General features: G+C 40.3%; 1 protein-coding gene across 3 annotated transcripts in view; it reads left to right on the top strand.

Annotated features, from left to right (window-relative positions):
* The first annotated feature begins 555 nt into the window (after positions 1-555).
* XPO4 (exportin 4) overlaps positions 556-23,770 on the top strand; it is a 126,653-nt gene continuing 103,438 nt past the window's right edge. For 2 of the 3 annotated variants that reach the window (XM_090273684.1, XM_090273686.1), the window contains exon 1: positions 556-638. In XM_090273684.1, the coding sequence (XP_090129810.1) occupies positions 570-638 (69 nt within the window). In that variant the 5' untranslated portion in view covers positions 556-569. Of the gene's footprint in view, positions 639-3,409; positions 3,454-23,770 lie in introns of all 3 variants that reach the window. The other variant, XM_090273687.1, reaches the window with a different exon arrangement.

Consider the following 23,770-nt stretch of genomic DNA (forward strand, 5'->3'; position numbering starts at 1 on the left):
GGTTAAGGACTGAGAGCCTTGGCTAGAGAGAAGATAGGTTTTTCCGCAAGGGTGTCGGCGGCCCGCGGTGCAAACGCATCGGGACTAAGTCTTCCCCACGGCCTCCCTAAGTGCGGAGCTGTGGCCGAGGAACGGAGGCTGGAACGCACGTGGCACGTTTTAGGGGGCGGGGTGCGCCCCGGGATTCGGCTCCCAGGCTTCCTGGCGCAGACCACAGGGTGGGCTGGGAAACGGAGGAGACGGCCAGCGTCCGCACGGTAACGTTGGATCGGTGTCACTGAGGGAACCACGGCTCGGCGCAGAACTGCACCCGAGAACAGAAACCGGCAGCGACCCCTCCTCGTCCCGCTCCGCAATCCCAATCCTGACCCCGTCCCCACCTCCTGGTCCCCCCGCCCCCCATCCACCCCGGATTGGGTACCCAAGCCCCACTCCGTCCTCGCTCCGCCTACCAGTCTTTGTCGTCATCCCGAGCCGTCTGGGGAGCGCGGGGGCGGGGTGTGCGCCGATTGGTCGGCAACGGCGCCGCTCCCAGAATGCACTGGATGGCGCGTCATTGAAGAGAGACCATGATGGCGGCGACGCTGGGCCCCCCAGAAGTAATTGCTCAGCTGGAGAATGCGGCCAAAGTTCTAATGGTGAGCGCGCTGCCCCGCCCCAGCCTCCGCGCCCGCCCATCCGACTGGGGACCCACGAGGGAGGCGGCAGCATGGCGTGGTACAGTAGTGTTATGCTGCTGTCCTGTTGCCCGACCCCAGTCCTGGGGGTTGTCTATCTCGGGGATGTACGGTTGTGGGACGAGGGTTTCCCGGATTGTGGGATCCATCGTACTGCACTCACCCTGGGCTAGGGAAGGAGGGAAGGCCTGTCCCTGCCCGGCGCTGTTAGCCCCCCTGCGTTCTGGTTCCTCGGGTTCTCAAGTGCGTCCCCTGGCCTGCAGTCTCCTGGGGCCACCGCATCGCCAGCACGTGGAAAGGCGGCAGCGGGAGGGAAGGGGACTCTTTGGGACCAAGGACCTTGGAGCCAAATTTTGTCCGGTACTCCCCGTGGTTCGCGCGTCCACTTCATTCTGACATGACACATTAAACAGATGAGTGGGTTATTCATCCAGGGAGTTTGGGAAGAATAAAGGATTAAAAAGGATTCCTTGGACGGGGAAGTCCGGTTAGGCTATATTCGTTAACTCGGTAAACTGGGTGTAGTTGCTGGCTAAGATTTGCTTTTTAAATGATGACTTCCTTGTTTGTAGATTTCTTTTTAAATTTAGAAGGTCATTAAATTCCTTGAATTGATAAGGCGTTTCTAAGAATTAACTGCTGCTTCCAGGTTTGTTATCCTTTCGTACTTTTTTTCCTTTTGGTTCGGTGTTTAGGTTATGTGTTCGAACATCACACTTAAAGATATTTGAACTAATTCTAGCACAGCTTGTAGTTTCATTTACCAAGATTTATTTTCGCATACGACAGATAGGTCATGAAATTGAGAAGTATAATAAAAAGCAGGATTTACTTGCTTCATTCTGGGCAAAATTGAATGAATCATTTTGTCACAAAACTGAGTATAACGTTTTCAGATTCTTGCAATTAAACCCAGAAAAAACTACCTAGTTTCCCTCTTAATACAAGTTCTTGAGACCCCAGACATTAAGAATTTACTGAAATACTGGGGAAGTTCTTCTAGGAGCCCCGTTTTTCATTAGACTCCGGAAGGAGTATGTGACCCAAAAACCACGACTGTATTTCTCTCATTGATAAGAGAAAATTAGTGTCCTTCTTCATTGGCCTGAGTATCATGATTTGTGCTTGCCTGTGCTTTCCCTCTCCCTTGCAAAGCTGGTTTTATCGCCTGTGAGGGGTAGCTGAGAAAATAGTCGTAAGTGCTGTTTATTGAGTGCATATTACATACCAGATACTGTGCTTGATGCTTTATGTACTTAGTATTCCTTGCAACACAGAGAAGGAAAACTCTGATTCCAAAAAACCTCCGCTGCCTTGCGGCATACCTCTTCAGGGGAAAGGCTAAGGGAGTAAACCCCGACAGAAAATCCGGAGCCGGAGTCCCTAAGGTGGTTTGATGTTGTAGTCAACACCGGCAACTCCTGCGGCGCACCTGAAGCCAAGCTGTATCGACTCCGTCTTTCCCTTGGATCCTTCAGCTGCGAAGAGAGGGGGGGTCTGCTGCATGGGCAACAGCAGACCCTCCATATCACCCTGCCCAGGCTCTGTAGCTTCAGCTTCACTTCAACACGGGAGGAGACAGATACCGTGTCACTCCCGAGTCGGACTGCACAACCATTCTCGGCGGTGCAGATGGACTCTTAAGAAGCTACACCATCGTCTCTCGAGACGGACGGCTGCCAACGACGACGACGATTCCTTGCAACAGATTTACAAGGTTGAGAGAGTTTTCATGGCCTGGATTATGTAATTACTGAGCTGCTGAATTAGGTCTACAACTCAGATCTGCCTGTCTCTAAAGCTGGATTTCTTTCCATTGCACCTCACCACCTCTTGTATATGTCAAAGAGAGAGAAGTTTACATACTTTTAGTCTTTCCAGAGAAAACTATAGAAAAAATGTTATTAAAAATAGGAAATTCTGTTTTAGAAATTTCTACTTAACAATGAAAAAATGTGTACCAAAAATGTGTAAGAGTAGCAGTTACTGCATTATTTCTTAGTACGGTAGCTGCATTCCAATTTATTATTAATAATAGTTCACATTATTAAGTGCTTACTGTGTGTGAGGCCGTATGCCAGGCACTTTGCATTTTTACCTCAGTAACTTTAGGAGGTACTTCCATTTTCATTTTATAGATTCAAATGTGTAGATGCTAAGTAATTGACCCAAATTTTCAAGGGAAGGGGACTCCAACTCAGGTCTGTCTGTTACTAGTCTGTTGTTCTTAACCTTTAGGGTGATGGGACTAGAAAACAGGAAAATTAATTCATTGGGGGGTAGCTAAGATTGTTAAGTCTCCGCTTATTTAAGCGTCAGAATATTACAGAAAAGAATGGACGATTTTTTTGTTTATTCACCTGTGGGTCAGATGAATATCTGAGGAAACCTTGTTTACAGAAATTTGTTATATATTTTAGCTCTTAATATGTTTTGGGATTCAAAGTAAGTAGTCATGTCTTTCAGCTATTTTTGCTTAATTTTCCATTTGGTGTATTTCATGAAAATCAGTGGAAGAGTTTTAGTGTGTAGAACAATCCTAAGACATCTTTTTGTACAAAAGATCTTAGGGAGTCCATGATGGGTATCAGAAGAAAATTGTAAGCAAATTTTTTAGGTGCATACATACATTTTTGGGAATAGAGTCTATAGCTTTTTATCAGCTTTTCTCAGGAAGTAGAGTCCTTGAAATATAAGAACCTAGTCTAAGCATTCTCCCTTCCATTCTACAGATGGGGAAACTGAGGTTCAAAGAGGTAGAAGTGACTTGCCAAAGGTAGGTCACAGAACAAATTAGTGATAAGACTGATCCAGAACCCAGAGCACCAGAATCCCATTCCAGAACCCTATTGCTTCGTAGATTCCACATGTTATAACACCATAAATGTTACGTTTTATCACTTGATGGGAAATTTTGAAATGTGTTTTTAGATACTGTAGTTGACTGAACATCTTTATTCAATCCTGTTTAGGTTATTGGATGAGCTGCCAGGTAAAGTAGTATATTGGCCTGTTAGAGTATTTATTAAATTAAAAATTTTTTTTTTTTTTTTAATTTTAGAGAGAGGAGAAGGGAGAGAGAGAGGGAGAGAAGCATTGATGTTAAAGAGAAACATTGACTGGCTGCCTTCTGTACACGCCCTGATTGGGGATTGAACCTGCAACCCAGGCCAGTACCCAAACAAATCAAACTGGCAACCTTTTGGGTTTGTGGGCCAATACCCAAACAAGTGAACCACAGCGGCCGGGCCCTTTAGAGTATTTTTGATATTTATGGATTTTCAATGTGAATGAATTCCCTTAGAAAAGTAGTAACAGAACACTATTTAATCTTCTGATTCAAGGCAGGTTACTTGCTAGAGAATAATTTTTATTCAAGATTTTATTTATTTATTTTTAGAGACAGGAGAAGGGAGGGAGAAAGGAGAGAAACATCGATGTGTGACAGAAACATAGATTGGTTGCCTCTTGCATATGCTGTACCCGTGATTGGGCCCGTAACCCAGGCACGTGCCCTGATTGGGAACCAAATCGGTGACCTTTTGTTTTGCAGGATGGTGCCGAACCAGTTGAGTCACACTGGTTAGAGCACTAGAAAATAAATTTGAAGGTGAAAGAACTACAACAAGGGAGGACTTTTGTAAATTAGTAACAGTATGCAAGTGAAATTATCTGCTGTGAAAATTGTGCAAGTGGAACATTGTTTAAATAGAGCCTGAAAATGTCTTTTCCAAGAGATTCTAGTTAACTGGCTTTTGTTTAAGATACCTAACTTACATTTTTGAGAGGATAGTTAATGCATACCAGAGAAAGTAAAGTTGACCACAGTTCTTTGCTAACATTCTCATCATTGAGAGTCTCTCTGGCCAAGAATTTAGCAGGTTACATTTACAAACCTGAATATTTGATGCTGTAGCTGCATTTTATGTTAATTTAAAAATTATAATAGTAATACTGGAACGTTATTTTAAAGTATATGAATATCATACAAATGTACAGAATAAAAAGTGAGTTCCTAAGTAATGCACATTAAATTTGAATATACTTTGATCCTTTTTCCTATACTTTTACAATATACATTATATAGGGGTTTTTGGCATAAATGATAGACTAAATATTTTCTTTGATTTAAGAATAAAATCTTAGAGATACATTTCTGAACAATAAGAAATTCTAGCTGTGCAGAAAGATGTATACAGGAAAATAAAAGTTCCTCAAGTTCCTATTCCCTGTCTTCAGAGGTGACTTTCTTCCATATCTATAGTGAAAACCTCTAAGCATATCAGAGCATCCATACATCATTTTTTAAATGTATTTTTATTTACATAAATGAGATTGTTTGGTCCATACCCTTTTGCACTTTATTTGTTCACCTTATTGTGGATGGATTTTGAAGGAAATTTGTTTTCATTGTCTTTTTTTAGGTGAATAGAAATAAATTGTAGGGTGTGCTTTGATTTTAGAGACACCATATTGCAAAAATTCAGTATTCCTTTAGTATTTATATTGCATCTGTTTGAACCGTAAATACAAATAATTTTTTATTGTCTTGATTTTCCTTTAAAAAAAATTTTTTTTATATATGAACTTATTTTTTTAAGTTATATTTTATTATGCTATTACAGGTGACCCAAGTTTTCCCCCTTTGCCCCATCCACCAAGCACCCCCCCACTCCCTCAGGCAATCCTCACACTTTTGTTCATGTCCATATGTCATGCATTTAAGTTCTTTGGCTACTCCATTTCTTATGGTGTATTTCACATCCCCATGGCTATTCTATAACTACCAATTTGTAATTCTTAATCCCCTGACTTCTTTACCCATTCCCCCAAACCCCTTACTTATCTGGCAACCATCAAAATTCTCTCTCCATGATTCTGTCTCTGTCCTTTGCTTAGTTTGTTTTTTAGATTCAGTTGTTAATAGATGTGTATTTATTACCATTTTATTGTTCATAGTTTTGATCTTCCTTTTCTTAAAATAAGTCCCCTTAACATTTCATGTAATAATGGTTTGGTGATGATGAACTCTTACTTTTTTCTTGTCTGGGAAGCTCTCTATCTACCCTTTGATTCTAAATAATATCTTTGCTGGTTAGAGCAATCTTGGCTGTATGTCCTTGCTTTTCATCATTTGGAATAGTTCTTGCCCCAGTCCCTTTTAGCTTGCAAAGTTTTTTTTTGAGAAATCAGCTGACAGCCTTATGGGAACTCCCCTATATGGGACCTAACTGCTTTTCTGTTGCTGCTTTTAAGATTTTCTCTTTATCTTTAACCTTTGGCATTTTAATTATGATGTGTCTTGGAGTGGGCCTCTTTGGGTCCAACTTGTTTGGGACTCTTTGCTTCCTGGATTTGCACATCTGCTTTCTTCTCCAAATTAGGGAAGTTTTCATTATTTTTTTCAAATAGATTTCCAGTTTTTCACTCTTTCTCTTCTTTTGGTATCCCCTATGATGCAAACGTTGGTACACTTGGAGTTGTCCCTGAGGCTCCTTACATTATCCTCGTGGTGGTGTTTTCTTTTTTGTTTTTGGATTCTTTATATTCCCAATTATTGATTTGATTATTGGCTTCATACACTCTACTGTCAATTCCCTGTAAATTGTTCTTTGTTTCGATTATTGTAGCCTTCATTTTTGACTGGATCTTTTTATGCTGTTGAGGTACTCACTAAGTTACTTGAGCATCCTTATAACCAGTGTTTTGAATTCTGCATCTGCTGGATCACTTATCTCCATTTCATTTAGCTCTTTTTCTGGAGTTTTGTTCTGTTCTTCCACTTGGGCGATGTTTCTTTGTTGCCTCGTTTTGGCAGCCTCTCTGTGTTTGTTTCTATGAATTAGGTAGAGCTCCCTGTCTTGGTAGCATGACCTAATGCAGTAAGATCCAGTGGCATAGCCTCCCCTATCACTGAACCTGGGTACTTGAGGGGCGCCCTTTGTGTAGGCTGAGTACATGCTCCTCTTGTAGTTGAGACTTGGTTGCTGTTGGCAGGTCAATGAGAGGGATTTACCCAGGCCAGTCAGCTGCAAGGACTGGTGTGACCACTGACCACCAACCTCCGCCCTCCATGGAGGATCAGCTTTGCAGCGGTCCACTCCTCAGAGCAGGACTTCAGCAGGGCTGTGAAGCCTGCTGAGTCCACCCCTTGAGCGTGTCACTTGTGGACGTGGTTGGGTGGTGGCTCTTCGATGTGATCAGTAGCGGTCCACTGGGTTTTCCTGGGTGGTGCAGGCCAAGGCCAACCACTACCTATGTTCTTTCTGGGTCTACTTGGCATAAGCTCTAAAGTGATCTGTGGATGGCTTCTACTTGTGCTGGGCTTGGAGGTGCCCAAGTAAGGCAAGGCTGTGAACCGAGGCCAGCTGCTACTAGTACTGGGCCTGGGGCCACTTAGAAAGAGGTATGAGGCTAGGTGTTGCTTGTTTGAAGGGATTTAGGAAGACCTGAATCATGAGCCTAAACAAGGAATTCATAAGGAAAAGCCACTGTAAATAGCTTGGGTGGGCGGGTGAGTTGGATGGGGTGGAGACTCAGGGAATCACCAGGGTGGGGCAAACAGTGTGAGCCAAGTTGATGGAGTCTCAAATATGGCACCTGCCTACCAGCTCTGTGGCTCTGTGGGGGGAGGGCTTATAAAAGGAACAATGGCCTCTGCCGCAGTTTTGTCTGGGTGAAAGCAGTTCCCCAGCTCTCGCCCTGATGCCAGATACTTCATTCCTCCTTGTATGGCACTGGTTCCTTTCAAACTGCTACCCTAGTGCTGGAGCTGAGAGGGAATGTTTCCGAGTAATCTGTATATTGGCCCTTTAAGAGGAACTGCTAGGGAGTCCAGCAGTTTTTTCCATTGACTCACTCCCACCTGTCTTTTAAAACCAGAAGTTATGGGGGCTTAGCTTCCTGGCACTGGAACACTGGGCTTAGGGGGCCTGGTGTGGGACTAGGACCCCTCTCTCCTGAGATATCCCCCTCAAATTTTTAACACCGTACATGGGTGTGGGACCAGCCCGTTGGGTGTCTCTGTGTCTCCATATGCCCGCCTCTCCTGCCAGTCTGGATGTACGTGGTTTGTTTAATTCCATAGTTGTCGGTCTTCCAGTCAATGTGGTGCCTGACAGTTCTGCGTGATGGTTGTTCTATAGTTTAGTTGTAATTTTGATGTGGTTTTACAAGGAGGCGAACTGTGTTTACCTATACCTGCATCTTGACTGGAAGTCTCATTTTCCTTGCTTTTGTCCCCCTGGATCCCTTGAGCTATTAGAGATTGTCTTGAGTGAGTGATGATGTAAGATAGTGCACAGCACGTATGTTACCTGGTATATTATAGGAAAGTAATTGCATATTTATCTTAAAATGAGAGTGGATTTTATTTTATTTTAATATGTTTTATTGATTATGTTGTTACATTTGTCCCAATTTCTTTTCCTTTGTTCCCCTCCACCTATTGACCCCCCCTCCCTCCAGTTGTCCCCTCTTAAGTCCATGCCCATTGGTTGTGCATATAGTTCTTTTCAACATCTTCCTGTCTACTCCACTCCCCCTACTATGCTTCTTAATTACTGCACCATCTCCCTCCCTTTCCCCCTTGCCCCTCCCTGCTGACCTCCCCCCAGTATGTTCCCTATACCTATAATTCTTTTTCCACTCTCATTGCCTACTTAGTTTGCCTTTGTTTCGATTCCCTAGCTTCTGTTGTTGGTTGTTGTGATACAGTTTTCATTTTAATGTTTATAGTTTTGATCTTCTTTAAACACATCCCTTTAACATCTCATATAACAGTGGTTTGGATCTAATGAACTCCTTCAGTTTTACTTTCTCCTGGAAGCACTTTCTGTGCCCTTCTATTCTGAATGACAGCTTCGCTGGATGGAGTAATCGTGGCTGTAGGTTTTTGCTTTTCATTCCTTTGAATATTTCTTGCCAGTCCCTTCTTGCCTGCAGAGTTTCTTTTGAGAAATCAGCTGATAGTCTTATTGGGACGCCTTTGTATGTAATTCTCTTCTTCTCTCTTGCTGCTTTTAAGAGTCTCTCTTTATCCTTAATTTTTGACATTTTGATGATAATGTGTCTTAGTGTGGTTCTCCCTCCGTCCAGTTTATTTGGAACTCTATGCTTCCTGGACTTGTAATTCCTTTTCCTTCTCCAAGTTAGGGAAGTTCTGCTTCATTATTTTTTCTCATAAATTTTGAATTTCTAGTTCTTCACGTTCTGGTAACCCTATGATTCGGATGTTGGCCCGCTTATAGCTGTCCCATAGGTTTCTGAGCCTCTCCTCATTTTCCTCACTCTTTGTTTCCTCTTTCTGCACTGGTTGACTGTTTGTTCCTTCCCTATGTTCTGATTTGTTGAGTTGATCTCTGGTTTTCCTTCTCTTACCACTTGTTTTGTACGTGTTTTCGTTCATTTCAGCAGGACTAGCTTTTATTCCTTCCCTGTCTTGTTTAAGAATCTGCTGTTATTTCTGTAAGCTTTCTTATAACTATAGCTCTGAACTGATCCTCAGAAAGATTATCTATCTGCTGGTCCGATAGATCACATATTTGCTGTCTGGTCAGCTGCGCGATTGGGATCTCTATCATGATCCCTGCCATCCTGACAGTTTTTTGTTTACCTTTCCTTCCTGGGCGGGGCTGTCACACCTCCTATGCTATATGGGCGGAACCCCGTGCGCTCATCACTACTGAGCGACCCTTCTCACCACACTGTGGCGCTTTATGTGGGGGCAGGGGTCCAAGATGGATTCTTGCCATTCACTCTCTGCTGAGAGACTGGGAGTCTCTTCCTCCGTCCCCACGCCCTTCAGTCCTCACAGTCTGAGGCAATGGGGGTCTGGCTTCCCCAGCGTTGGAATTGCGAGCTGACAGGTTTGGTCTACAGCTAGGGGTTCTCCCCAGGCGCTTCTTGCTTCCTCTTAAATACGGGTGTCTGTGCTTACCGCAGTCCTGCCGCCCTTCACCGCTGCTGCCGCCGCCAGCACAGGTGGACCTCTCCACCCCAGCTTTGCCCCCCTACCCATCCAGACAAGCACCACTTGTTTATAACTTCATATGTTGGACTTCCATGTAGCTTTATTTTCTGGAACTTCTGGTTATTTCTGGTTTTGCAGTAGTTGTAGTCCTTCTTAGTTGTGGAGGGAGACAGGGTGTGTCAGTCTAGGCCTCCATCTTGGATGGAAGTCCAGAGTGGATTTTAATAGATCTAAATGAAATTTTAATGAAAGTGATTCATGATTGGCTTTGATAGTTTTTAATATAATGAAATGTGTATGTTTTGAAAGCATCTGCAAAATTGTGCTATATAAAAATATTCATATCATAATATTTGATTCGTACATTGATCCTGTGAAGTAAGTAGGAAAAGATAGTCTTAAACTGTATAAATTACAAAATCCAGGATTCAAATATGGTTAATGATTAGCCTGCAGTCATATAGCCAGTTTGGACCCAAATTCAATCGCTGGCCATTTGTTTATTCTGGAGCATTTCTTCAGTGTGTATTTGGGAAGCACAGTGCTATATTTGCTGAGGAGACAGGAGAAAGGCCTTGTTTTTAAGGGTGACGTAGTCTAATAGGGGAGAAAGACAAAACTATTAGTAATTGTTAGGCGATACTGTAATAGAAGTATATCCTAGTGTTCTTTGAGAGGAGGGACGTCTGTCTTAGAATGAGGTGGGGACCTTGAAATGGCTTCTGGGAGCAGGTGATCCTTTAGCTGAATTGTGAAGAGCAAATTGCAGTTTTCTAGTTGGATAACCCAGGTATCCCAGCTAGAGGGATCTATTTGCATGAAGGCTGCGGAGAACCAAATGCAGCATGTTTGGAGAAAGTTGATCATTTATCTAGTAGAATTTCCTGAGCCCCTCCCTTGTATAAGGTACGGTGCTTTTATTTATTTGTTTGTTTATTGTAATCAGTAACACACATGACATAAAATTAAGAGTTCTTATCAGTAGCATTTACTTTTCTTATTGGAAAGATGCGTTATATTCAGTAAGCCTTATTTATTTCAACCTTTTTGTTTGTTCTGGCACTAGATATCAGAAAACTGGCACTAACAGAATTCATTTTTTCAAAAAAACTATAGATAGTTGGAAATATTTATATAAAATTCAGTTCAATTATATGTGTATTTTGCAGTTTGGCTTGTGTCAGACTCAGCGAATTGGAACATAGCGAGTGATCCAGAGAAGAAATGTCAAAAGACCTTTGAAATCATCCATAGATAGCTAAAAGGCAGTTGATAAAATTTAACAGCATTTTATGATTAAAAATTCAGTATACTAGGAATTGATAAAAATATAATTAAAACTTTTTTGAAACCACTAGTAAATGCTGATATTCTTAAGAGTAAAATAGGAAGTCCTGATATAACTAATATTCTTCACTTCTGGAGATCCTAGCTGATACAGTAAGATAATAAAAAGGAGTAAGTACAACTATTGGAAAAAAGTAAAGGTGATTATTTGCAGGTGATGTTCAGGAAAAATATTCCAAAGAAAGTAACTATAAAACTATTAGACCCATAGTTGTTAGGTAACGTTGTTGGATATAGGACAAATAAGCCAACTGCAAATTTTTCTTTATACCAGTAATGATTAACTTTAAAATGGTGGTGGGAGTCATGGAAACCACCTCAACACAAGGAATAAAACTGTAGGAATAAATTATAGGGTACTGTTTAATAAGAAAATGCAACATTTTATGAATAAAACTATATAGCTTATTTGAAGAAAATAATAGAAGTTCAGAATTAAATGAGGTCTGCATTTCTCAGTCCAATGAGTTAATTTGGTTTGGGTGGCAGTTCCTCACCCTTTTTTGAGGTGGGAGAAAAACAACTTAATTAATTATCAATAAATAGAAAATACATCTGGAAGAATAATTATATAAGAATAACAAGGAATATTTTTAAAAAGAATGACCCTTGCTGAGTTGCTCACTTGGCTGCAGCATCCTCCTCAACTCCAAAAAGTCGTGGGTTCTGTTCCTGTTCAGGGCACATACCTAGGCTGGAGGTTTAATCCCTGGTCGGGTACATATATGAGGCAATGAATCAATGTTTTCCTATCACATTGATGTTTCTGTCTCCCCCCTCTCTTTCTCTCTCTCCCTTTTCCTCTAAAATCAATAAGCAACCCTGATTGGTGTTGCTCACTTGGTTGGGTATCATTCAGCAACGCGAAAGGTTGCTAATTCTTCCTTGTCAGGGTCACATGCCTGGAAACCATCACCAGGGCAACAGCTAAAGGAGTGACAGTCGCATATGTGAAGTGGATTAAGTGAGTGGAAAAGGGGTGAGTGCTGAGCAAGTGGCATTGTTCCCTCTCTGACCCCTCCCCCACATAAGAACCACAAAGTGATAAAACCGGTTTCCTCAAACTGTCTAATACCTAAGGCTCTGCCCCTTACAATGTTACTGGTGTGGTAGCTTTAACTAATACACAGAAGCATACACAGGGAGACTGCCAAATTAAGGAGACAAAGAAATATGGCCTAAATGAAAACAGATCAAAGCTCCAAAAAGAGAACTAAGGGAAAAGGAGATAGCCTACCTATCAGACGCAGGGCTCAAAACATTGGTGATAAGAATGCTCAGAGAAATGATTGAGTATGGCCACAAAATAAAGGAAGAAGTGAAGGTTATACAAAGTGAAATAAAAAAATATATACAAGGAACCAACAGTGATGGGAAGGAAGCCAGGATTCAAATAAACTATTTGGAACATAAAGTAGAAGTAAACATTCAACCAGAACAAAATTAAGAAACAAGAATTTTTTTAAAAATGAGAGTTTAACCCTTTGAGTGCCATGCGTAATTCGAAATTTGGATCAACATGAGAAAAAATTATATCAATATATAATATAACCTGAGGTACAAAAAGAGAACAAAACATAAAATACAAATTATTCCATTGTTATTTACATTCATAGCCATCAAAGAAAGAGTCACTGAGAGAGACACTGGCACTTTTGGGAAAATTTGTCAGCGTCGTTCACAGAGACGTTGGCACTCAAAGGGTTAAGAAGACTCTGGGACATCTCCTGAAGTGCCAACATCTGAATCATAGGGATGCCAGAAGAAGAAGAGGAAGAGCAGGAAATTGAAAACTTACTTGAAAAAATAATGGAGGAAAACTTACATAATTTGGTGAAGGAAATAAGACATACAAGTCTAGGAAGCACAGAGAGCCCCAAACAAGGTCGACCGTAGAGGACCACACCAAGACATGTCATAATTAAAATGCCAAAAGTTAAAGATAAAGAGAATTTTAAAAGCAGCAAGGGAAAAGAAGAGTTACTTACAAAGGAGTTCCCATAAGACTGTCCGCTGATTTCTCAAAAGAAATTTTGTAGGCAAGAAGGGCCTGTGGCAAGAAGTATTCAAAGTGATGAAAAACAAGGATCTGCAACCAAGATTACTCTATCCAGCTAACCTATCATTTAGAATGGAAGGGCAGATAAAGTGCTACCCAGACAAGGTAAAGCTAAAGGAGTTCATCATCACCGAGCCCTTATATGAAATATAAAGGGACTTATTTATGAAAAAGAAGATGATCAAAACTATGAAAAGTAAAAGGACAACAAACTTACAACTATCAACAATTGAATCTTAAAAACAAAAGCAAAGGAAACAACTAGAACAGGATCAGAATCATAGATATGGAGATCATTTGGAGGGTTATTAGCTGGGTGAGGGAGTTTGGGGGAAAAGATACAGGGATTAAGAAGCATAATTTGTAGGTACAAAATAGATGGGGGATATTAAGAGTCGTATAGGAAATGGAGAAGCCAAAGAAATATTCACGAATAATGGACATGAACTAAGGCCGGAAGGGGGCCGGGGGCAAGGGTGATTGCTGGAGGGAAGGGAAATACTGGGCAGAAGGGACAAAAGGGAAAAACGTGGGGCAACTGTGATAGCATCATCAATAAAATGTACCAGAACAAGATAATATTAACATTATATCAACATTAAGTTTCTGAACTTGAAAAAAAAAAATAAAAAGATTTGAGGGACTTGATGTACCAGTTGTTGAAATGTATTTGAAAGCTGCTTAATTAAAACATTGTAGCACTCTCATGGGAAGAGAATAGAGAGCTGGAAAAGAGTAGTTCAGAACCAGAACTGTGATTAAAGTGGTACAGTAGTCCCTTGCTATATTGCAGTTCACTTACTGCAGCCTCACTGTATCATGGGGTTTTAAAAAGTATTATATTTAGGCCAAGATGGAGGCTTAGACTGACACTCTCCATCTCCCTCCACAACTAAGAAGGACTACAATTACTGCAAAACGAGAAATGACCAGACGTTCCAGAAAATTAAGCTACATGGAAGTCCAGTGTATGAAATTATAAACAAGTGGTTCTCCTCTGGACTGGTAGGAGGGGTGAAGCCGGGGTGGAGAGGTTAAGCTGTGCTGGCGGCGGGAGCTGCAGCGACAGGCGGCGGGACTGCGGTAAGCACAGACACCCGTATTTAAGGGGAGGTGAGAAGCGCCTGGGAGCACCCCTAGCTGCGACCAAACCTGTCAGCTCGCGATTCCAATGCTGGGGAAGGCAGACCCCCATTGCCTAGGACTGTGAGGCCCAGAGGGTATGGGGACGGAGGAGGAGGCTCCCAGTCTCTCAGCAGAGAGAGAACGACAGGAATCTATCTTGGACCCCTGCCCCCACACAAAGTGCCACAGTGTGGTGAGAAGGGTCACTCAGTAGTGATGCGTGCATGTGGCTCCGCCCGCTATAGTGTAGGAGGTGTGACAGCCCCGCCCAGGAAGCAAAAAAACTGCCTGGATGACAGGGATAATGATAGAGATCCCAATCACGCAGCTGACCAGAAAGCAAGTACATGAATTAACGAACAGATAGATAACCTTTCTGAGGCTCAGTTCAGAACTATAGTTATAATACAGCTTACAGAAATAACAGCGGGACTTAAGACAGGGAAGTAATGAAGGCTAGTCCTGCTGAAATGAACGAAAACACATACAAAATAAGTGGTGAGGGAAGGAAAACCAGGGATCAAATCAACAAATCAGAACATAGGGAAGGAACAAACAGCCAGTGTAGAAAGAGGAAACAAAAAGTGAGGAAAATGAGGAGAAGCTCAGAAACCTATGGGACAACTATAAATGAGTGAACATCCGAATTATAGGGTTGCCAGAAGGTGAAGAAGAAGAACTAGAATTAGAAAAATTATGTGAAAAAATAATGAAGCAGAAGTTCCTGAACTTGGGGAAGGAAATAGACTTACAGGTCCAGGAAGCACAGAGAGTTCCAAATAAATGACCCTGGGAGAACCATACCAAGACACATTATCATCAAAATGTCAGAAATTAAGGATAAAGAGAGAATCTTAAAAGCAGCAAGAGAGAAGAAGAGAATTACATACAAAGGGGTCCCAATTAGACTATCAGCTGATTTCTCAAAGGAGACTCTGAAGGCCAAAAGGGATTGGCAAGAAATATTCAACGTAATAAAAATCAAAAACCTATAGCCATGAATACTCTATCCAGCAAAGCTGTCATTCAGAATAGAAGGGCAGAGAAAGTGCTTCCAGGAGAAAGTAAAACTGTAGGAGTTCATTAGATCCAAACCACTGTTATGTGAGATGTTAAAGGGACTTGTTTAGGAGGATCAAAATTGTGAACATTAAAATGAAAACTATCACAGCAACCAACAACAGAAGCTAGGGAATCGAAACAAAGGCAAACTAAGTAGGCAACGAGAATGGGAAAAGAATTACAGGTATGGGGAACATATTGGGGGGAGGTTAGCGGGGAGGTAGAAGTGGGGAAAGGGACGGAGATGATGCAGAAATTAAGAAGCATAGTAGGAGGGAGTGGAGTGGACAGGAAGATGTTGAGAACTACATGCACAAGCAATGGGCATGGACTGAGGGGGTACAACTGGAGGAATGGGTGGTCACTGGGTGGAGGGGAGCAGAGAGAAGAAATTGGGACAACTGTAACAGCATATTCAATAAAATATACTAAAAAATATATTTATTGTGGATTTTTCACTATATTGCAGGATTTTGCCGTACTGTATACGTATGTTGTTAAAGTTTTGTAGGTTTAAGAGTGTAGAATATGTTTAAGAACATAAGTAGTGTTTATAAAAGTGTGGAAAAGGTTGATAAGGGAGTGCGAAAGGTTAATAAGGAACTGGGAATGGTTTATAAGTGTGTGGGAAGGGTTTATAAAGCCTTAAAATATATATAAATACTAAAATAAATGTAAGGTTCCTACTTCGTGGATTTTCACCTGTCGCAGGGGGTCTAGAATGTAATACCCACGATAAGTGAGGGAATACTGTATTTCAAATTGTGAAGGTGGGGAAGCTGAGAATACTAGTGGAAGTATAAAAATCCACAAGGTTTTGGTAGGTAGTACCAAAACCTTAAAAATCTATATGTTGCCCTGGCCCAAGGAGCTCAGTTGGTTGGAGCATCATCCCATAACCGAAAGGTTGTGGGTTCAATTTCCGGTCAGGGCACATACCTAGGTTGCAGGTTCGATCGCTGCCCCAGGTGCATATGATCACATCCCATTGTGACTAGGAGACAACCAATTGATGTTTCTCTCACACAAATGTTTATGTATCTCCTTCCTCTCTAAAAGCAATGAAAAAAAAAAAATGTCCTCTGGTAGGGATAAAAAAAGTCTGTATTATGTCTTCTGACCCTGTCTTCACCTTAAACCTTTTATTCAGCCTCTGGTATATATATTGTTCCTTTCAGCAGCACATAACTGAAACAAAGTGAATTTGTATTTGGAAGAAATTTGTTGAATAAACTGTGGTATTCTATGTAACAGGATTTTGTGGAACTCTCAAGAAATGGTGCCTCTAATACATCGTAATTTCTTTTTAGTGGAAAGATCTGAATAGACATGGAAAGATGTTCAAAATAACTGAGGGGGGAAAGTGCAGAACAGAATATGTGATCTGCTTTAGTTTTCTAAGGAAAAATGTCTACATATATTTGTGTATGTATAGAAGCAGAATTGAAGATATATACTAATCTTTTAAGAAGAGCTACATAGGGAATGGGATTGGATGTGGCCAGTCTTCTCAATTTCTAAGTTTCAATATAGATTGAATTTTTTACAATATAAGAAATCATTGAATCACAAATAATAAAATTTTGATAAAATTGAATGTTACATGTGTTTTTAAAAATCTATGTTGACTTTCTTGAATGTTCTATAAGAAAAGTGAAGTAAAAGTGCCCTGATTGATGTGGCTCAGCTGGTTGGGCGTTGTCCCGCAGAGCTAAAGGTCCTGCTTCAATTCCCTGTTAGGGCATGTGCCTGAGTTGTGGGTTTGATGGGGTTCATATGAGAAGCAACCAGTTGATGTTCCTTTCTTGCATTGATGTTTCGCTCCCTCTCTTTCCACCTCCGTTCCTCTCTCTCTCAAAATAATAAATAAAATCTTAAAAAACTAAAAGCTGCCTGGCTGGGATGAGTAAAGACTAGGTTTGTAGTTTTGCATTTATGTCAGCTATCCCATTTTTTGCATGTTGTTTCATCACTGCTATAAGCATAACCTTGCTAACAAGTAAAGGGACAAAAGGCTCTTGAGAAAGAGCTATTTAAAAAACAATCAACTTGATTCTGGAGAAGGGATATAGGTTTACTCTTAGGCCAAGGTCTGTTCACTTGCAGTTGTGGTAAAAATCAGGCCCATTATAAAGTGACAAAAAAATAATATTCTAGAGTAGGGGCTTTCAAAGTTTAGAATGTGCACAATCAATCTTGGGGTAATTATTACAGCTGCAAATTCCTGTGTTAACTATAAAGGTTCTGATTTACTGGACCATGTCTCATTCCATCCCCTCATTTTAATGGCTGTTTCAGTAGGCTCTGAGCTCAGCAGTTTTTGGCTTTCCCTGAGTCCAACCTGAAGGTATTTTTGTCACTGTATTTGTTTTCCAGCCAGGGTTGCCAACAGAATTGGTGGGGGTCCTTGGTTCAAAAAGCAGGAAAGCCCTGGGTGGTGTGGCTCAGGTTGCTGGTTTCATTCCTAGCCAGGGCACATGCCTGGGTTGCAGACCAGTTCCCCAGTTGGGGGCCTGTGAGAGGCAACTAATTGATGTTTCTCTTCCTGTCTTCCTCGCTCCCTTCCCCTCTCTCTAATAATAAGTAAATTTAAAAAATCTTCTTTAAAAAAAGGCAGAAAAAGTGCCATTAAACCAGCCTTTCTCAACCTGTGGGTCGCAACCCCTCTGGGGGTCGAACGACCCTTGCACAGGGGTCGCCTAAGACCATCAGAAAACACATATATAATTACATATTGTTTTTGTGATTAATCACTATGCTTTAGTTATGTTCAATTTATAATAATGAAAATACATCCTGCATATCAGATATTTACATTACGATTCATAACAGTAGCAAAATTACAGTTATGAAGAAGCAACGAAAATAATTTTATGGTTGGGGGTCACCACAACATGAGGAACTGTATTAAAGCGTCGTGGCATTAGGAAGGAAAAACACACTAGAACATTTAATAAGAGTAATAGTGCTTTCTGAATAATAACAAATTTATACATTGCAAAAGAGTAATATTTTATTTTCATAATTTTATATGTTACAATAAATAACACATCTGCAAAATCTTTGGTTTTTCCTCACCTGAGGACATGTTTGTTTATTTTAGAAAAAGAGTGGAAGGGAGGGAGAGAGGGAGAGAAACATTGATGTGAGAGAGAAACATCCATTGGTTGCTTTGTATGCACCATGTCCCGGAACAGAACCTGCAACCAACCCCCAGGCATGTGCCAGAGCTGGGAGTTGCACCCACAGCCTCCAGGTTATGGGAAGACTTTCCAGCCAACTGAGCCACACTGGCCAGGGCCGATATGTTGATTGGTCATAAGGTATTTTTGGCTTGCTTTTCTACAAATAGATTATGGCTTGTATATCATTAGAAATGCCTGTTTACATCCTGGCATTGCATCTTCAATTATAAGAAAAAAATAAGGTTGTCTTTCTCAATAATAAATGCAATGATCTTTAAATTTAATTTTTAAGCCTGTAAATATTTGCTTTGCTGTAGCAGTTTTGAGAACCAGAGATTCTAACTTTCTGAAGAATTCTAATAAGTCCCTGATGCTCTATAGCATTCTCCATGTGTACTTCTTGTTTTTAATTTACTGTCACAGTTTACTGCCTGAGGCTGGAGAGTTAACACTTTAGGGCAGACTCTGGAGATGGGCAGGTCAGCTGTTCCCACTGTGGGCCTGACTCCCACCCAAGTTGCTGTGGGGGCCTGTGTGCCCCAGACTGCCTGGAGGCCTACACATTTGTGCTTTGCCACCAGTCTTCCTTCATAGCTTCCATATAGTCCAACTGGGCTTCACTTAACAAATCACAAGTTCAAGTGTAAAAAATAAGAATTTTAGGGTGGCAACACAGTATGAGATCAAGGATGAGCCCTTTTAAGAGCTGGGGCCTATGCAACTGCACAACTCATACTCCAGTCTATCACAGTTGATCTCCACTTTCCAGAGCCTTACATGCATGCACTCCCTTGGCTTGGAACACTCTGCTTCCTCTTTTGCTTAGTTAACATTTAATTTCTCGGATCTCAGTGCAGTGGTTTAATTTGTCAAAGAGCCTGACTGTGCTGAACTAGCTTAATCTTTTCCTCAGTACCATTTGCTTTAGTAACATTTATTACACCCGCAATTTTATGCAATTTGTGTGATTCTGTGATTGACTCCTCATGGATTGTAAGCTCCATGCAGACAGGAATTTTGTTTGGTTTTGTTTATCGTCGAATCACTGTTGTGTCCAAGGCATCTAGCACATTGCCTGGCACATAGTAGGTGTTTTGATAGCAGTTTGAGGACTGACATATGAAGAGTGCTGTAGGGGAGGCACATAGTGTCATGGTGGGTTCAGTCACAGATTACCCAGATTTGAATTGAGGTTTGTTACTGACTGCTCTTTGTGAGGCATTGTGTATAAGTAGTAGTTGTTGTTTTTTTAACTCTTAACTTTTTAGAATTCTTTGCCCGCTGCCTTTTCTCTGCAGTAGCCACACCAGCTCTCTTTTAGTCCTTCCTTGTCTTGCTCTTCTTTCGTGTACTATTCCCTCAGCCAGAAATGCTTTTCTTCATGTTCACGTAATTCTCCAGGTTTCTGCTTAGTCACTTTCTCAGGAAAGCCTTCCCTCGCTCCCTTGGAAGCTGAAGTTTACCTGTCTTGTACTTAGATAACTGTGTGGTTCATCGACACCTGCCACATTCAAAATCTTAGATTTACTTGTGCTGTTAATTAATAAATATGGCTTTCCTTGCTAGACCCTAATATGTGTTAGTTTAGGGACCTTGTTTGCACATATTAGTTGCTCAGTAATATTTGTTGAATGAAGAAAGTCAATGGATGAACGAGGAAGGGAGTAGTGTGAGATGAGCCTCGGGAAATAGGCAGGGGCTGGGTTATCCTGGGGCCTCATTTGCCACAATGATTCGCTTGAATTCACCCAGTAGTGTGACTTGTCAGATGTGATGGGCATCTGTGTGAAATCTCATCTGAGGGAAACAAGAAAACCAGTTAGGAGGCTGCTGAAGTTGTTAAAAAAGAGACGATGAGATTCTCAACAAAGGTAGATAATCTAGCAGGGTATATGTTAATATTCTTAAAACATTTTTTAATACCAAAGTGACTCTTGTGGTAGAGGAGAGTGAATATATATCTGGGGTAAGCTGGGGAGTGCCCCAGAACAGCTTGTGTAAGCTCAGAATTTCTCAATTTTGATGTTAAAAATTTTTATTCTACTCCATAATATACCCATGTTTTAATATAAAATTATTGAACCCTAGTTTTTGAATAAAATTAATAATTTTAGCAAACTGGTGTTTTTTTATTTTGTGGTTTTGTGGCAGGAATTAGAGAACAAATTAGAAAGCAACAGTTGTATGATATTGACCTATAATCAGATGAGAGTAGAAAAATCACCCTGTTGCTAAATTAGTAAATTTAGTAAAATTAGTAAATGACAATTACTAAAATTTAGGGATTGAAAGACAGTATAACTTTGAGGGTCTTTGGAGCCAGACTATCTTGATTCTTTTTGGCTCTTCCTGGAACTAGCCCGTGTGACATTTGGCAAGTCATTTAACCTCTATGTGTCTGTTTTTTCATCTCTAAAAGAGGAAAATAATGGTCTCTACCTCAAGGAGTTAATGTGGAGATTATTATTTCATTTATATTAGAAGGAAAGTGTTTAGTGTAGTGCCTGGCACATAGTAAGTGCTCTGTGTTAACAGTCATTTTGTACTTTAATGTATCAAATAACCTTGCGTCGAAGCACATAAATCAAGGGGGCCTTCTTGTAAGCACTCAGTAAATATTAGTTAATTAAATTTCTTGCAGAGCAATGCTGATAGGATTTGCTGTGTTGATGGACGTGTTCTGTGTCTACACTCTCCTGTATGGTAGCCAGTAGCCATGTGTGGCAGTTGAGCACTTGAAATGTGTTTAGTGCAGTGGAGGAGATAAATCTTTAATTTTACTTAATTTAAATGGCCACGTGTGGGGACTGGTTACCATGACGGGCAGCACAGGTCTATTGTGTGGTTGTGTGTCTCTTGTCATTACTTCTGTTGTTTGCATTCCCATTGTCAGAATGAATATGGTTTCTTTCTTAGTATTCTGATTTCTTGCTTTAGAATCATTGAAACAGTACTTTTGAAGAGAAAACATTGATGGTACCGTAGTGATAAAGAGAAAATGGCCATATTCTTTGCTTTATAAGTAATTCTCATTTTAGATTTACAAGTGCCAGATAGAATGATCAAGACAATGAATTTTTTTCATCACCTTCATTTATACACCTACCTTTACCATTTGTCCACTTACGAACTGTGTCAAGAAAATTTTTTAGACATGATGGAAGAGTATACAATCTATGTCACATATCCTTTTAGCAAAAGAAGTTGGTTCTGGTTCTTGTCACAGAATATTGGGTAATGAAATAATTTTTGAGTAATGATCTCATCATGGCTTTTTTTGTTTTTGTTTTTTCTTTAAATCACCCTTCTACTGAGGATCCCAGCTTTGTGTGGAGGGATGTCCTGTTAGAGCCCCTCCTTAAGAGGGCCCTGCTCTGTCTCCTGTCTTCTGTACCTTGGATTGACGCATCTTTAGGGTGCATGAATGCATGTTTGCTTGCTTTCATCTTGGGATCTCTGCTTTTGCTTCCTTTTTAGCTTCTGAGGATTCCTTAATTTCTTGTAAGCTCAGCAATACATTAAAAAATCTTTGGAAATATTTTATTCACCATTTTAATTTGACTTTAGAAGAGTTGTTCAAGGTGTCTAGTCAGCAGTACCATTGGAAATGGAAAGCCCACTCATTTACAAAGTAACAAATTAACAAAGTATCATTTTGTGTTATGGATTTACATTTAGATAGGAGCAATGGTAAGTTCCAAAGATTTAAGGAAACTGAAAATCCATTAAATTCTTATTAACTTAAAATCTTTAGTGAATGAATCAAAGATTATCACTATACATGCTTTTGGCTGGTACAACTTTCCTTATCTGTAAATAGGGATCATAATGGCACCTACCTCATAGGGCTGCTGTGAGAGTTAGTGAGATCTTTTCTTTCTTTTAGATTATACTTCATTGTTTATGAAGTCTGATATTTTATAAATGGGATATCATTTTTTATTATATTAAAATTATATTCAGACCTGTACTTTATTAAGTGTGTGAATATCAGGGTGTCCAAAGACAATTAGCTTTAAGGACTGTTTTTGTTTGTAGAATAACTAGCATATTAATTTGCAAACTTACGTATGTGTAGTGCTGCTTTTCAAAGATGATGAGAAAAAAAGAATGTGTAACTCAGAAATTCTCTGGGTAACCCATAGTTGACTTGTACTTACAGCAGTGTAGCATGGTAGGTAGTGCTTAGTAATGTGCTGAGTATTCAGGGTATAGTCAGCAAATATGCATGATGGCAAATATGCATGATGGAATCCTTGTGAAAACACAAATTCAGCGTGTTGAATTGGGGAAGATGGTGGGAATGAAGAATTTGCAAATGAAAGGACAAACATATATTTAGCAGTTAGCTGTTCACAATATGTTACTAATAAAGCTTTTTTAAAAGTTTTAAAGAATTTGACACAGCCCTCGCTGCTGTGGCTCAGTGGATTGAGCATTGGCCTGCGAGCCAAGTGTTGCCGGTTTGATTCCCAGTTAGGGCACATTACTAGGTTGGACGTCAGATCCCCAGTTGGGGGCATGAGTGAGAGGCAACCACACAGAAAAAAAAAAAAAAATTGACACAATGCTTTATTAGAAATGTTTGCATTTTTACCTAGAGAGCTGTAGAGGGTGCTATATTATTAAGAATAGTAGTGGGGACTGGCTTTAACTAATTACAAGAATTCCTTTAGGCCAGAGCACTGAAGTTAGTCTTTCTTTTTTACCTTCCTCACTCCCTTCCCCCTTCCTTCCTTTTTTACTATTTTCCCTGAAATTAGAATGACTGATGTTGCATAATTGATAGAGTTTATAATGAATATTGATATAATGTACTTGGTTGCAAAATTTTTTTTGTCTTCCACATTCTTTGACTATGATTGAAATTATGATTTCTTACCTTATACTGGTTACAATAACAAAGGCTTATTTTCCTACCATCTGCCCTCTCCATCACCCTCCCAAATTCAGAATTGTAAAATTTTGATTGGTAAGCTTTACAAGCAGTATCGTCTCTTCAGATGGGTCAAAGACAACCAAACCATATAATGGGACTATATTCTTAGGTAGGTCTGGTTTGAGAGGATATTATCTTGAGAAAAAAGATTGCTAGAAAAAAAAATAGAATTGAAAAACATGGGCAGACTATAGAAACTTTTATTAAGATATTTCTGGATCTTCTAGCTGATTATTATTTAGATAGGAGTTCTGTAAATTCCAGAGTTTATTATTCCCTAATTTTTATGATTTAATGGTGATTTTAGAAAACTTGAGGTAGAATTACCTGATAATACTTTTTTTTTTTTTTTAATGGTTAAAAACATTTTAAGTTCTAAGTGTAGGGGCAGACTTCCGGCCAAGT

Source organism: Furipterus horrens, unplaced genomic scaffold (assembly GCF_987537825.1).
Source record: "Furipterus horrens unplaced genomic scaffold, mFurHor1.1.pri manual_scaffold_4, whole genome shotgun sequence".
NCBI classification, from domain to species: domain Eukaryota; kingdom Metazoa; phylum Chordata; class Mammalia; order Chiroptera; family Furipteridae; genus Furipterus; species Furipterus horrens.